The 14,338-nt window shown below is 43.6% G+C and overlaps 1 protein-coding gene across 2 annotated transcripts in view; it reads right to left on the bottom strand.

Annotated features, from left to right (window-relative positions):
- SEMA6A (semaphorin 6A) overlaps nucleotides 1-14,338 on the bottom strand; it is a 131,695-nt gene that overhangs the window by 58,625 nt on the left and 58,732 nt on the right. For both annotated transcript variants that reach the window (XM_069591718.1, XM_069591719.1), the window contains exons 2-3: nucleotides 6,988-7,125; nucleotides 4,413-4,530 (exon numbers count right to left, since the gene is read on the bottom strand). In XM_069591718.1, coding sequence (XP_069447819.1) covers nucleotides 4,413-4,530; nucleotides 6,988-7,087 — 218 coding nt within the window. In that variant the 5' untranslated portion in view covers nucleotides 7,088-7,125. The remainder of the gene's footprint in view (nucleotides 1-4,412; nucleotides 4,531-6,987; nucleotides 7,126-14,338) is intronic.

The raw sequence follows: 14,338 nt of genomic DNA, 5'->3' as shown, positions 1-14,338 counted from the left end.
GATGAGTTCGCATGCCCTCTCACTTGGCATTCAGCATCTAGAGTTGTTCATCGAGAGAGCTAACAAAAAGCTAATGTCTGTCTCCATCACTTTTTCGAAAACATATTTTCAGCTTTACCTTTGATGATTTGATTGACAAGACTGAAGACGATAAAGGTAAAATTATTTCCAGAAGCCACTCTTTTACACACGGTGATGGTCAATTAAGGTGAAGATGTACTTGAGCTAAAGTTTACACTTCTTGCTTCTGTTCACCTTCCTGTTTTGCTGAGAACTTGGCTGTCTTTATGATTCGCTGCCAATCTCCCCTTGGAAGGGGAGAAACAGAATGAGCAGCTCAGGTGTGGGGCTATATTTAAACATCCCCTTCTGTGTGAGCTGAGCACAAGGGCGTTTTTGTCTGGAATTCAGAAGACAGAAAAGAAAAGCGCTACATTCAACTGAGGAGATGGGGGGCTAGTGAGGGAAAGCAAAACAGCTCGTTTTCCCTTGAAATAACATTGACTTTTTCTAAAATGCAGGAAGTCCTGGGGCTGGAAAATTACCCACAGCTTTAAAGCAAGACCTCAGGGCTCCCGTGCAGACTTTCAGGGCCCCTCATTACTTAAAAGAAAGGGAAAGGGGAGAAGGGAAGAAAGAAAAGAGAAAGGAATTATCTGCTGTCAGGATTTACTTCCATTTTCCCCCCTAGTTCTTTGGAAATCTGTTTGCTACTACTTTTAGGGAAAGAACAACAGCGAAAAACAGAAATAAAAACAGGCTTTCTCCTATGAAAATAAAAGGAGGGGGTAAGGCAGTTGGCCTATAAAATTCCCTTGCCCTTGTGAGTGTGTGTGAGTGTGTATGTGTGTGTAAGAGTGGTGAGGGGGAGAGAGAGCCTGTTTTGTAAACTGCTGAATTGGAAAGTTCTTCAGACTCCAGTAGGGTGCCAGAACTGCTCTGCCCTTTAATTCCGAGGCAGTTTTACGGCATTCCTTTATTGCTTGTTTGACTTTATTGGCGGTGCTGTGGGTCAGGTTCATTATTGGAGTGGAATTGCCTATTACTTTGGTATCAGCTTTGAGATGACTCGAGATTTTTTCTGGCCCTGCCTCTCCTCAAAACTTTAAGTAGGAGCTGAACGTATGAACTGTAAATTAACATCTGATTAATATGCACTGGCAATTCCTCAGAAAGCTCTTGATTGCCACTCCCCCGCCCCAGCCCTTTGGCATGGCCTGTTTATGTTAATTAGCAGTTCAGAGATTAAACAACAAAAAAAGAATTTACAAAATGGAAAATAATAAAGCAGAACTGAAAAGGGGCATTGCTCATCAAGCTTCACTCAGTCCCTGGGTTCTGGTTGGGGACATGGCTTCTGATAGCTGACACCCATTGTCTAGAAGAACCAGGGACCCTTTTAAAAATCAAAATTCTATGAATGAAATCTCCCTTGGACAGTGGCAATATTTTTCAGTCTCCAAGAGATCACATTGCCCAACACACAGAACGATGCATTATGCTAAACCACATATCAAGGGTCAGGGGTTTTTCCCCAGCACCGTGCATGCATCCCGGGTTTGTACACTGCTCTTACTTGAACACAAACTGACTCAGTCCTAGGACTTCCTCTTCCCCTCTCTGGTGAGCACCACTGAACTATGTTGGCATGACTTGAGTCTGGGGAAAGATTTCACTTTAAATCATGTTAGTGGCTGCCTGGGAACGTGGATCTCTTGGGGCTCTGTTGGAAAATGTGAAATTAAAGAGAGAGGAGAGACCCTAAATATGCAAACCGCAGAAATCATTTAGGAATTTTTCCAGGGGTGCGTACTCCAGGGAAGTGACTGCACAAAGTGAAAACCAACATGTCAGTGCTAGGCTGTTACAGATTTGACTTTTAACCAAGGTCAAGATTTGACCTTTAACCAAAGATGAGTCTGTCTTATAGTATTACAAAAGTGAATCTGTTTCTCCTTTTTTCCTTCTTCCCTTTCTCCTTTTCTTAGGGTCAGGAGTTAGGATGAAACAGTCTTGGTGTTAACAAGGTGTAATATTGGTCACCTTGAAGTCTGCACAGCACCTTGTTCCTAACTCTGGTGCCCCCTGGACTGTTTTACAGCCAAGTTAAAGTCATCAGGTAGTCGGTTATGTTTCTTTTCCCCCTAAAGACTGGGTTGCAAAGTGAACAATTCATAGAAGAGTCTTGAGTCAGCCTATTTCTCACAGATATAATGTTTAATCATTTGTTTTGACCAGCCTTTAGCTAACTGGGTACAAATGTAATCTTCCATCCCTGTTACATTTAGGAAACTGAAAATGGTATTTAAGAGGGAGCTAATACTTTCCAGTGGTCATGTATGGATGTGAGAATTGGACTGTGAAGAAAGCTGAGCGCTGAAGAATTGATGCTTTTGAACTGTGGTGCTGGAGAAGACTCTTGAGAGTCCCTTGGACTGCAAGGAGATCCAACCAGTCCATCCTAAAGGAGATCAGTCCTGGGTGTTCTTTGGAAGGAATGATGCTGAAGCTGAAACTCCAATACTTTGGCCACCTCATGCGAAGAGTTGACTCATTGGAAAAGACTCTGTTGCTGGGAGAGATTGGGGGCAGGAGGAGAAGGGGATGACAGAGGATGAGATGGCTGGATGGCATCACCAACTTGATGGACATGAGTTTGGGTGAACTCCGGGAGTTGGTGATGGACAGGGAGGCCTGGCATGCTGCAATTCATGGGTTCGCAAAGAGTCGGACACAACTGAGTGACTGAACTGAACTGAATACTCTCCCAGAGAGGTGGCTACTGGGGACTCATTGGAATGTTTTTAATGAATACCCACAGTGGCTACTGTTCTTGGGGAAAAGCTATTAGCAGGTTATTACCAGGACAAGTAGGCCTTCTATGGCTCAGTAGGCTGCAGAGCACAGAGAGTAGTGACCTAGACTCTAGAGAAAGACTATTCCAGTTCAAATCCTGCCTCTGTCATTCTGACCCAGTCATTCCACCTTTGTGTACCTTGGTTTCCTCCTGGTATACACGGGGATGAAAATAGCTCTAACTCAAAGGGGTTTTTCTTTTTTTGGCCCCAGGATTGAATGAATTAACATTTATAAAGAACTTACAACCATATTTGCAATTTATATAGCACATACAAGAAGTATGTACTCAGTGTTTGTGAAGTAGAATTTTTAGAAAGTGCTTTGGCATTGCTCCCTGGGAGCAAAATGTAGGGTACTCGTAGGATATTTTAATCTAGCCAGTGGTTTTTTTTTTTTTTTTAACTTTACATTGTATAGCTTGTATTTTCAGAACATTTAAGTGCTTTGAAGGAACCAGCACTGTTGTTATTTACTTTACTTGTGTGCACAGCCAGACAGGTACTAAAAACATAATCTTTATTTTTCCTTCCCAGTGTAAAACTATTCATCAGTCTAGACCCAGGTTATACCACAGTGGACCCCACAAGATAGTGCTCCTTGTTGCTGTTTATTTAGAAGTATTTTGAATAAGCCACAACCCCTGTCCTCAGTGGCGGATCATGTATTTTTAGAATCCCAGGGGACACCATTAAGAAATTCTACTCTAGTGTCTTATTTAACAGAGGACACTGAACGGCCAGAGAAGTTGTGGTCCAGGTAAGTTTAGAGTTGAAACAAAACCTAAATCCATATGAACCCTGTCTGGGCAGTATTCTTGCCAGGCTATTTATCCTTAAGTCATGGTCTATTTGAATAACATTTCTCCAGTGGATGAGTATTTTCTGAACTAGATTCCTATCAAAAACTTCTACGGGGTGGCTGCTGCCATTCTGCTAAAGTAATAATATATACTATATATTATCTGCAAAAATACAGGTTTAACATATACCTACCCACACACACATTCAACTTAATTTGATGCATGTTGACACGTTCAATTTAGCAAGTATCAAGGAGAGAACACTTTACCCTATGCTTGAGTAAATATCTGTGTATACTGTATGTGTGTATATACATATATATGTATATATACACAATGTTCAAGATAAACAGTGGATTATTTTAAGTTTAAACTCCAAAATATGCAATTATTTCTATCCAAATCCACACCATCAAGGTAAAAGGACACAGGAAATCTTGAAAGAATGGTTGCTTGACAAATGAAAGTAGCCTTTGAGTGAAGTAACACTCTCTTTGGGAATGTCACGATCTTTACTATGAGGCAGAGTGTGGACATTTAGGTATTAGGACCGCTGGATGCTCCCAAGGCAAACATGGGGAAAGGGGGCTCACCTGGTGGCAATCCAGGGACGGGGGAGCCTGGTGGGCTGCCGTCTATGGGGTCGCACAGAGTCGGACACGACTGAAGTGACTTAGCTTAGCTTAGAGTGTGGACATTTAGGTATTAGGACCGTTGGATGCGCCAAAGGCAAACGTGGGGAAAGGGGGCTCACCTGGCGGCAATGTAGAGGGTTCTGTTCATGATCACAATCATCTGGATGTCCAGCCTGTGCCTCTGCGTGGTGTTCCGTCCTGGCTTGTGACCCACAAACACCGGATACTGTTTTGTATCTGTGAAAAGACGACATGGGGCAAGAGAGGGAAGAGGAAATCAAGCCAAGAATTGACAGCGCTGGGGCGGGCGGAAGTGGGTGGCCGCCGAACAAAACCATTTTGAAGTCCAACCATGCCACCGTTTTCCATTTCCACGCAGGTCTATTATTTTAGGAAATGTTGTGATAGAAAAGTGCTCTTTAAGGATAATTGAGTTACAGTTTCATTTCCTGATGCTAATAAGCCTGGGCTTAGGTTTCTGAGTGTCACTCTTTCTGACTTGTCCCTCTTTCTGGGGGCGGGTGGGTAAACTTGCCAGTGAACCCTTTACATGAAGGTGCTCTTTTCTTCCCCAGTTTTCTTTTCATCTCCTTTAGAGTGCTAAGCCTGAGGGGCAGTCTGCCAAAGATCTTGTCTCCGGACAAAACTATTTCAAAGCAGCCTTCCCATCAATCACCGCAAAGGCAATGTGGTCTGGAGGCAAGAGCCCTCGTCCAGGAGCCAGAAGGAAAATACAGTCTCCACAGGCGTCCAGCTGGAATAATCTACTATTGAAGGCAGCTCCGCTAGGTCGGCTGGCATTCTAGGAACTGTGGGAAGTTCACTCTCAAGTTAAGCAATTGGCTAATCTCATAGAAATGGAGACTTTGACGGGACAGGGTCAAACTGAGTGTAGCCAGTCGGGTGATCTGGAATTTTCCCTGACCTGCAGAGTCAGCGAGCGTATTTCTCCTTTTCTGCAGTTCTCCTCAGTGGAGAATAGGCAATTTGTAATAATACCTGACCTTTGGAAATACCTACATCTCAAAAATCTCTCTGCCTTTAAACCTATGATCTCCAGAGCACTGGCGGTCCTTCAGAGAAACTAAGGGGGGGAAAAAGATGAGTCACATTTAAGAGGCAGTTGTTTTGAGGGGTGAGAGGTATAAGTAATGACTCAAAATCCATTCATAGATGAATGCTCTGACCCACACACCGTAAAACCCCTGTAGCCTCTGACTCTGACTCACTCTTAGAGCATCAGTATATCTTACTCACAACCATGCTTGGTATGGGATTATCTTGTACTTTCCCTTCCACTGCTCTGAAATTTTATCCACCCATTCATCAAGGAAGTTGCTAAAACAATTAATTCCTGTCTCTGTCCTGTCAAAGATTCGAGTGTCCACTGAAGTATGGTTTTCAGCAGCATATTTGGGGTCTCTTTCTTCATTTTTTTTCCTGGGGTGTCTTCTGCACAGGGCCACCGAAGATAGAATACTTATCTCAAATGGAGATAAACGCTTATTAAGGTTTAGTACCTTGAGTTAGGTGGAGGAAGGAAATGGCAAGCCACTCCAGTGTTCTTGCCTAGAGAATCCCCATGAACAGAGGAGCCTGGTGGGCTACAGTCCACGGGATCACAAAAGAGCTGGACACGACTGAGGCGACTTGGCACAAACACATGCCACTGCAAGAATGATGATTTCAAGCTACACAGTTTGGTCCTTAGTCATACCCTAACTTTTGTTCTTAATTAGAGGTGTAAAGCCTTGCCACCTCACCCTCGTAAAATTACTTCTTTTTACAACCTAGACCTTCCGGCAGAAAGCTGGGTGGACGGCGTTAGTATCCTAATATTACTGTCAAATACCTTTTTGATGGTTCATTCAATGTTTGAGGATAACCACTGTGAAGATAGATATTTGGGTAAAATGCTTTCCCCTTTACTGTGACAAAATATTTTATCTTTTGGAGAAAAGGAAAAAAAGTAGTTAATTGTCTATTTCATTCCACATGCAGGTAGAATTATCCTCTTTTGAGGAGTCACCTGACCTTTTCATCATGGTGCTTTCTACCCTCGATACTGACTAGGTCCCCTGGGAATTCAGAAGCACTTTAAGTCTTGCAATGATATACTTCTGAGTCTAAACAGAAGTTAATTTTTGTCCCAGTCTTCTTTTCTGTTGTAACAGTGCCTCTGTATTTACCCTATGAAAATGTGCAGTCCTGGCAACACCCAGAAGACCATGATGTTCTCCCACAGCTGGTTTCTAGGCGTGATCACAGCCTCCTTGTAGTAACTGAGACTTCACTGGAGGTACTGAGGGATGTTTTAAATCCTCATACAAGTGTGTCCCTGCAACCTTGTTTATTGGAGTCATAGAACAGTCATCCCACCAGTTTGACTAGACTTGAATTATCCACCTTCCCAAGTGGCACTCCCTGGGTGGGGAAGATCCCCTGGAGGACGGCATGGTGACCCACTCCAGTGTTCTTGCCTAGAGAATCCCATGGACAGAGGAGCCTGGAGGGCTACAGTCCATGGGATCGCAAAGAGTTGGACATGACTGAAGCGACTTAGCACGCCCCCATGCATGCCATCCACACAAGTTTAAGTGACTAACAAGTCTCTTCTATGAAATGTTTAATGTGTGAGCTTTGCCGGTTGACACAGGCACAAGTGCCCACAGAGGGAGAGAGGTGGATACTTACAGTTGCCATGCGAAATACTGATTGGCTCAGAATCTTCTGGGAAAGCAGCCCCAGCACAGTGTAGCAGTGTGAAATATAGCAGCAAGGCTTCTGACCTCATAGTAGTTCAGCGGGGAGACTTGACTTCTCTACTTCACCCTGCCAAAGAGCAAAGAAGGGAGTTTTATTCTTTTCTTTTATTTTTTTTGCAAGTCAGTTTTATTCCACTCCATAAAATCAAATGGCCTTGAAGATAAATTTTAGAGAAAGGGGCCTCTGTGTTCGATCTTTCTCATTGTGGATACACTCGTGATGGTATTTTGCAGAAGGAACCCCTGTCTTATCACCCATTGCACCCTCCTCCCTCATGCATAGGAGCCCTTTTGCAAAATTTCTCCCAAACCAGTGACTCAGAGTCTTGGTTCTTTTGCCCTGAGCCATTGTGAGGTCATTATGTGTGACTATTTCACAATCATGAAATGACGTTCTGAAAAAATGTGGATAATTGAGAATGCTTTTTTTCCCCCCTTTTAATGTAAACACATTTTTTTTTTCTTCTCAGCAGGTTTAGAGCAGCATGCCATCCCCAGACATGTTTTGTGTGGCCAGCCCAGGATCTTTCAGAATTTTGAAATAGTTCCCCAATATTGAAAAATTAGAAGGTTTCTACCCTTCTTTATAAAAATCAGAATATCTGACATACTGACCTAAATGACAGTTTCCTTCAAGCATTATGCTGTCAGCCACAAACACCACCACCCCACCTGACCCCCAACACCTGTACTGGCCCAGTTCAATGATTTCCATTACCCGTTTGACCCCTTAGTTGAGATTTTTCACTCCTGGTTATGTAATTCTACAGTAATTCTATAGTGACCTTAGACATAAATAAAATCACACAGTCTATGTTTAAAAAGAAAGAAATGGATCCTTTCCGACTCTGTGGAGAACGTTACAGGCAGCATCTGAATCCACATCCTGAATAGTATTGTGGACTTTGAAAAAACCCTATCTTTGTATATTTTAGTGTCAGATGCTGCTATGTGGTGAAATGGTAGTGAATAAAAATGCTAGATATACTGTTCTACCCATCTGCATTTTCTTAAAGATGCTCTTTATGTGTAGAAAAAATAATCTAAATCATTAGAAGTAGAAACACTCCCATGTGGGGCTGCTGGATACAGTGAGAGGAAAGTCATAAGACAGAACATTTTGCGTAATTCTCAGGCATATTTCAAATAACTGTTGATCTATCAGGGAAATTAATGTAAAATAGGGATATCTTTTTATCTTCGTAACGTCTTTGAAGTAGCCTGCCAAAGATTGTCTTTTTTGAACAAAGTTATTTCACAGTAGTCCATCAATCATTTAAGATTTGGGTGTAATAAAGTCACACTTAGCAACCTACATGTCTTTGAAAGTTAATTTGGCAAACAAACTGCTAACTGACGCTTTCTGGAACACACTTAATATTAGATACCTGTGTGTCTCTTCTTCATACCCAAAAAAAGCATTAACAAGCCCCAAGTGTTGCATCGCAACTGATAATTTCACAGACACAGCTGGGTCTTAATCATTTGTTCAGTCGAAAAGTGCACATTAATTAATTTGCCTTACCTTGAAAATCAAAGAGGGAGAGAGGTTGAGAGAAAAGCCTAAGCCTTTCCATATCTCCATTGCTGATGTGTAGGTTAAAACTAAACTTTAAATAATTACTTGTTCACAGGGCAGTCCATTACCCAGAGATGCAAATGTGTATTTACAGACAGGTGAAAAGCACTGCTCTAGCCATTCATTCATTTGCCAGTTCTTCCTGTTCTGGAGAATCGAAACCCAAAGGGAAGCTCTGAGATGCCCTGATTTGGCTTGTCAAGGCTTCTGTTCAGTATAACATTAAGGAGGAGAAATCAATCACAGGAGTAAGTAAGACATAAAGCAGACCCCAATCAGAAAGTATTCGGGTAAGAGGAAGTGGCAACCTTTACCAAGGGCTCAAGAGCAATATCATAGTACTGTACAGAAGCCTTCACCTCTGACAGTTTGCAGCACACCGCGGAAGAAGAATGGAGACTCAACAACCGATTCTCATTCCTTTAGAAATCTTTAAGAAAATCTGTATCCTTTTAAAGATTAACTTTTCTTGACATGACAAAGGAGTCTGTATCCTCCCACAGTTACATCCATCTTTGTACAGATGTCCTCCAGCTAATGAGACGAAGTCCCACTATTTTAATCTGTCTCCCAATTTTAATTTTTTCCATCTTAACAACTGCATGGATTGATGCAACACTCTCAAACCCAGATGCTGGCAGGAAGAGCAACACATGAAGAGGAAATCTCTTAGGCAATCCAATGGCTTTTTTTTTTCAATCCTTACACCTTGCCCCAATCATGGTTGAGATGGGTTATTTAAATATCTCCAGATTTACAGGAGGGCTCTATACCAGGAAAAATATCTGTTTTATGTGTCTTCCTCTCATCATATCATCAGGTTTTCAACACGTACATCATATGGGTGAAAGTGTTCTGGCAGTCCCGGTTAATCTTGTCTAGTCCACGTGAATGCTTTATAGTTTTCTTCAGCTGAGGTTTTGATGTATCATTCCCTTCGTACACAACTTTGGGCTCTAACCCTTGTAAATAAGTAGACAATATATTTTCCTGTTGAAACAATGACTTTGTGGAGAGATCCCAATTCAATCCCATTGTCATTTTCTATCCTGCTGAACACGGGCTGAGTCTTCCTGCTAAGACCACAGCACACAGACTTGTACTAGCCCAGGAGAAGAAAAACAAATAAGAACTTTCCACTGCTTTTCAACAGCTTGAGCTAGCTGAGGTGCTGCTATGGGGTTGTTTAAGTGATCTGGAAACTCTGTAAAGTGTAGCATGGGGTTTCCCAGGTGGCACTGTGGTAGAGCAGGAGACAAGGGTTTGATCCCTGAGTCAGGAAGATCCCCTGGAGAAGGAAATGGCAACCCACTCCAGTATGCCTTCCTGGGAGATGCCAGGGACAGAGAAGCCTGGTGGGCTACAGTCCATGGGGTTGCAAGAGTCAGACACAACTGAGCAACTAAACAACAACATACAGCATATTTATAGACATCTGTAGACTCTTGTCAGTGTCCCTCTCTGTGACTGTGCTTGTATAGGCTGAAAGTGACTTAGACTTGATCAGTTACCCAGAATATTTGCTCCTGGGAAGACTATCAATATGAGGATTCTAAACAAAAACATTCACTTCAAAAATAAGCTTATTATGCTTGAATTTTCCATCTACATCATCTCAGCCTTCCACTATTCTTAGCCAGAAGAGAAATGACCCCTGTAAAATATACCATCCCTAAAACATGATATTTCAACACTTTTCTAACCCACAAAATTCACTGAAAAACTGCCTTAAGAATAGGCAGACGAAGTTAATGGATATAAAAGACATTCTTAAGACAATGGTGGGAGTGTTTCCACTGGGGGAGGGCTGGCCCCTCTCCCATGGACAGCAGCCACGCAGCTCTGGAGTGCTGGCCTGGTGCAGTGTTGGCCCACAAATCCAGCTCTCTGGTTTCTTCTTTTCCTTAAGAAGCCAGAAATCTAAAGTTGTATGTTAAATCTCCTATTTTTTTTTCTAAATGTTGGCAGCTAATTTAGTGTTTTTCTTCTCTGTGAGTCAGTTTGTCCAAATCCTATAAGTTTGTGAGCCCAAGTAGAATTTTCTGGGGCAGGATCTGGGGAGTAGTGGGTAGAGGATTGGAACTAGTATTGGGCAAAGTGTGAGCAATTCTCTGGCTGGGTGGGCTTATCATGGCACTTGTGGCACTCGGTTATGTAGCACTTGTGAAATTAACCTGATTAATAAGAAGGAAGATGTGACCACTTGTGATCTCATTCTTTGACTTCATGACCATTTCTGGTTCTTGTGACATCCCCTTCACTTCATGCTTTTACTGACACAGTGACCTTTGTATGACAAGGGCGGGGGTGTGAATAGAAACCCAGGTATTGTTGAGACAGGCAAGTCAATGGGCATGGCTGTTTCTAAAGACCCAAGTGGGCTGTTCCACGTACTATCTATGTGTTCAGCTGTAGCATCATTGTACTTGGACTTGGCTGTATGGATACAGCTTGCATCTGATTTGTTACAACCATTCTTCCAGAATGTTGGTACCCAGTGAACATTTTAATAGTAAGTGGTAATATGAGAAAATAATTTATCTGGAAACATGCAAATGCAAAATGCTGTTGATGAGAACTCAAGTGTAGCCTAGAAATAAAGAGGAAATGATGGTAGTAGCCCTTTATTTTTCCTGTGAGGAAAAGCATTTGCTAACGTTTCTTTTAAAAAGCGCATTTTCTACTAATGTCATAGGAAGTGTAAAAGGTAATCATTAGTTCACGCCATCGTTAACAAATGGAAGGTGTGACGCTAGGTAAGTGTCATAGCCGCGCTGACTCCTGCTTTCCTCGGCTGCACAGTAAAATATAATGGAAAATATAATGGCCTATCCAAACTGCTCTGAGACTAGAGCAGTTACAATTCTCGGTGGTTCTGCCAGTACGCGATGGTGATCTGACCCTGAACTGGGATGCTGCAAGGCCGCGGACACCCTGTGGAGGTGTGGGGCTGGGATGGGAGGAGCAGGAGTCCAGGCAGAGTGGGCACTGGGGCTCCGGGCAGCAGGAGAGGCAGCTGGACTCTGGGGGCGGTTGTGCTGGCCCCGCTCTGAGATGACCACAGAGGTGGGGACAGAACAAACTCCATGCACCTAGCAGATGCTCCTTCCAGAGAATAGGGCTGGGTTTTTTCTGTATTCTTTCCTGAAAGTGAACGTCACTCAGTCACGTCCGACTCTTTGTGACCCCATGGACTATAGAGTCCATGGAATTCTCCAGGCCAGAATACTGGAGTGGGTAGCCTTTCCCTCCTCGAGGGGATGTTCCCGACCCAGGAATTGCACTGGGGTCTCCTGCATTGCAGGCGGATTCTTTACCAGCTGAGTTACCAGGGAAGCCAGCATCCTTTCCTGGTTGCCCCTAAACTGCATATGGTTTGGAAACTCAAGGGGCCGTATTGTGTCACCGGTTCTGTATGTGGCAAGTGGGAGGAATGGAACAGGCTCTCTTCAGCTTTGCTCACTGAGGACTGCAGTAGACCACACACCAACTGTGGAAAGTTCCTCACGCTGGGGCAAAAGAACGGTGACGCTGCCTACTGTCAACATCAGGACAAAGTTCAAGGCCCATAGCTAGTTCTGACCTGGTTGAGGAGATCGCTGTTGTTACTACTGAGTCACATTTGGAGTCTAGTCAGGTTTTACTCTAAGGATGACATTTTCATGTTTACTGCCCAGCTTTCTGCCCTCTTCATCTTTGGCTTTACAACATGACTATCTTGAAAAAATCTGAAGTGAAGCTGGCGTAAAGCTTTTCCTTGAAATGAAATGATGGCTAATAATATAGGGAGGCGGTGGGAGCAGAGGGCAGGAACACAGGACTTGAATGCCTTTGCTCTACTCATGAGTTGGGACCTCTGGAGAGATGCTGAAGATCTCTGAGCTTCATCACGAAAGTGGCTAAAATCACTTCTCAAGATTGTGAGGGAACGCACATAAAAACTGATAGCCCTCCACAAACATCTGCTCATTTCTTCAGTTGAGATACTAAAAATTGCCTTTTGACAGCTTTTCTTGGGATTCTTTGAATTCCCAGATTAACAGCTGGAGTTCTGTGTCTTCAGTGGGAGAAGCAGTTCTCTCTTCTTTCTCCTTCCCTCCATCACTCCCATCCTCCTTCCAGCCCTTAAGCTTCCTCTCTGGAGGGAGAGTCTGTCTCACATGACACAGCTCACGTTGTGTGATTTAAAAAATGTGATCACAACACTCTCACAAGTGCAAAGGAAAACACTGGTGTGGACACTGGTGAAGGGTGGGGTGGAAGTGAACGCTTATTGAACACCTTCTGTGTGAGACACACATGTATGTTATTTTATTTAAATATCACAGCAAGCCAGAGAGACAGGCCATATCCTCTCCATTGTGCAAACAAGGAAACTGAGGCTCGCAAAGGATAAGTAACATGTCCAGTCAATATTTACAGCCCATCAGTAAAAGGGGAAAGCCAGGAAGCCAAGCCAGGGCTCATGCATAGCGGCTGAGTCATGTCCGACTCTTCGTGACCCCATGGACTATAGCCTGCCAGGCTCCTCTGTCTGTGGGACTTTTCAGGCAAGAATACTGGAGTGGGCTGCCATTTCCTCCTCCAGGGGATCTCCCCCACCCAGGGATCAAACCTGTGTCTCTTGCATCTTCTTGCGTTCTTTACCATTAGTACCACGTGGGTTGAGCCAGGGCTATGTGATGCCAAAGTGGATGTCCTTCCTAGCATGTCAAAGAAAGGGGAACAGACGGAAGGTTGGAAAGAGAGAGAGGCTGGCATAAATGGAAACTGCGCTTAATGATCACAGTTGGATATAGGTTGACACATCTGTGCTTAGGTGGATGAAAGTCCCTAATGGCTTCAGTAGTACACAGTCGCTTGCAAAGGTGTAGGCATGCAAAGGCTCATTCTACTTTATGGCCTGGTGATTACAGGCTGAAGGTGGTAAAAAGATTCAAATGCTTCTCGACCACAGTTTTAAGAGGTATAGATGAGCTCGTGACACCTCTGTGTTAAGTAGAACCACTTGCTTGCTGGCAGCCCCCTCAAGAGTGATGTTTTAAAATAAATACATCATGGAGAACATTGTCTGTGATGAAGGGTGAAAACAAAGCTGCCTATTTCAGGAGCTGAGAGGATAAATAGATTTGGACACTCTTCAAGTCCAAGTAGGGAACCTCCGCTCAGAGAAAAGGTGGGGAGCGGCTGTCAGTGCAGAAAATCCAGTTTGCTGAATGCTGGAGATTGAAGGTTATTCCTGTACCAAGGGGACAGTTCAAGAATCAAGGAGTGTTTAAACAGCAGGTGTCCTCCCCTGGCCTGGGCCTCCCTCTTCCAAGGGATGCAGCGTGACAGGGATGGCCGCGGAAGAGCCCCTCCCACATGGAGGTAGGGACGACTGGGACCTGCTGGTCTGGTTGAAATGTCTACTGTACCCAGTCTTCACAGGTCATGTTGGCCACCTGTTGGGCGATGTTGCGTGAAGATACAAGTTTTATGCACGTGAGAAAAACAGCTCTAGCCTTCAAGTAAAGCATCTGATCTTTTTCTCCTCCTCTTCTCAGCCATTAACAGAGACATAAAAGCTCCCGTGTCAGGGGAAAGGGAAGTGGCACAGACTGAACTTCAACACATTTTGGAGAAGGATGATGGCATTCAGTGGAGTGCAGTAATAAATATCGACTGTGTTTAATAAGTGTCCTATTTTAGATCTGAAACC

The sequence above is a fragment of the Ovis canadensis genome, chromosome 5 (genome assembly GCF_042477335.2).
Source record: "Ovis canadensis isolate MfBH-ARS-UI-01 breed Bighorn chromosome 5, ARS-UI_OviCan_v2, whole genome shotgun sequence".
Taxonomy (NCBI): Eukaryota; Metazoa; Chordata; class Mammalia; order Artiodactyla; family Bovidae; genus Ovis; species Ovis canadensis.
Note: the sequence above shows the minus strand (reverse complement) of the source record. Positions and strands in the feature narration are given on the sequence as shown.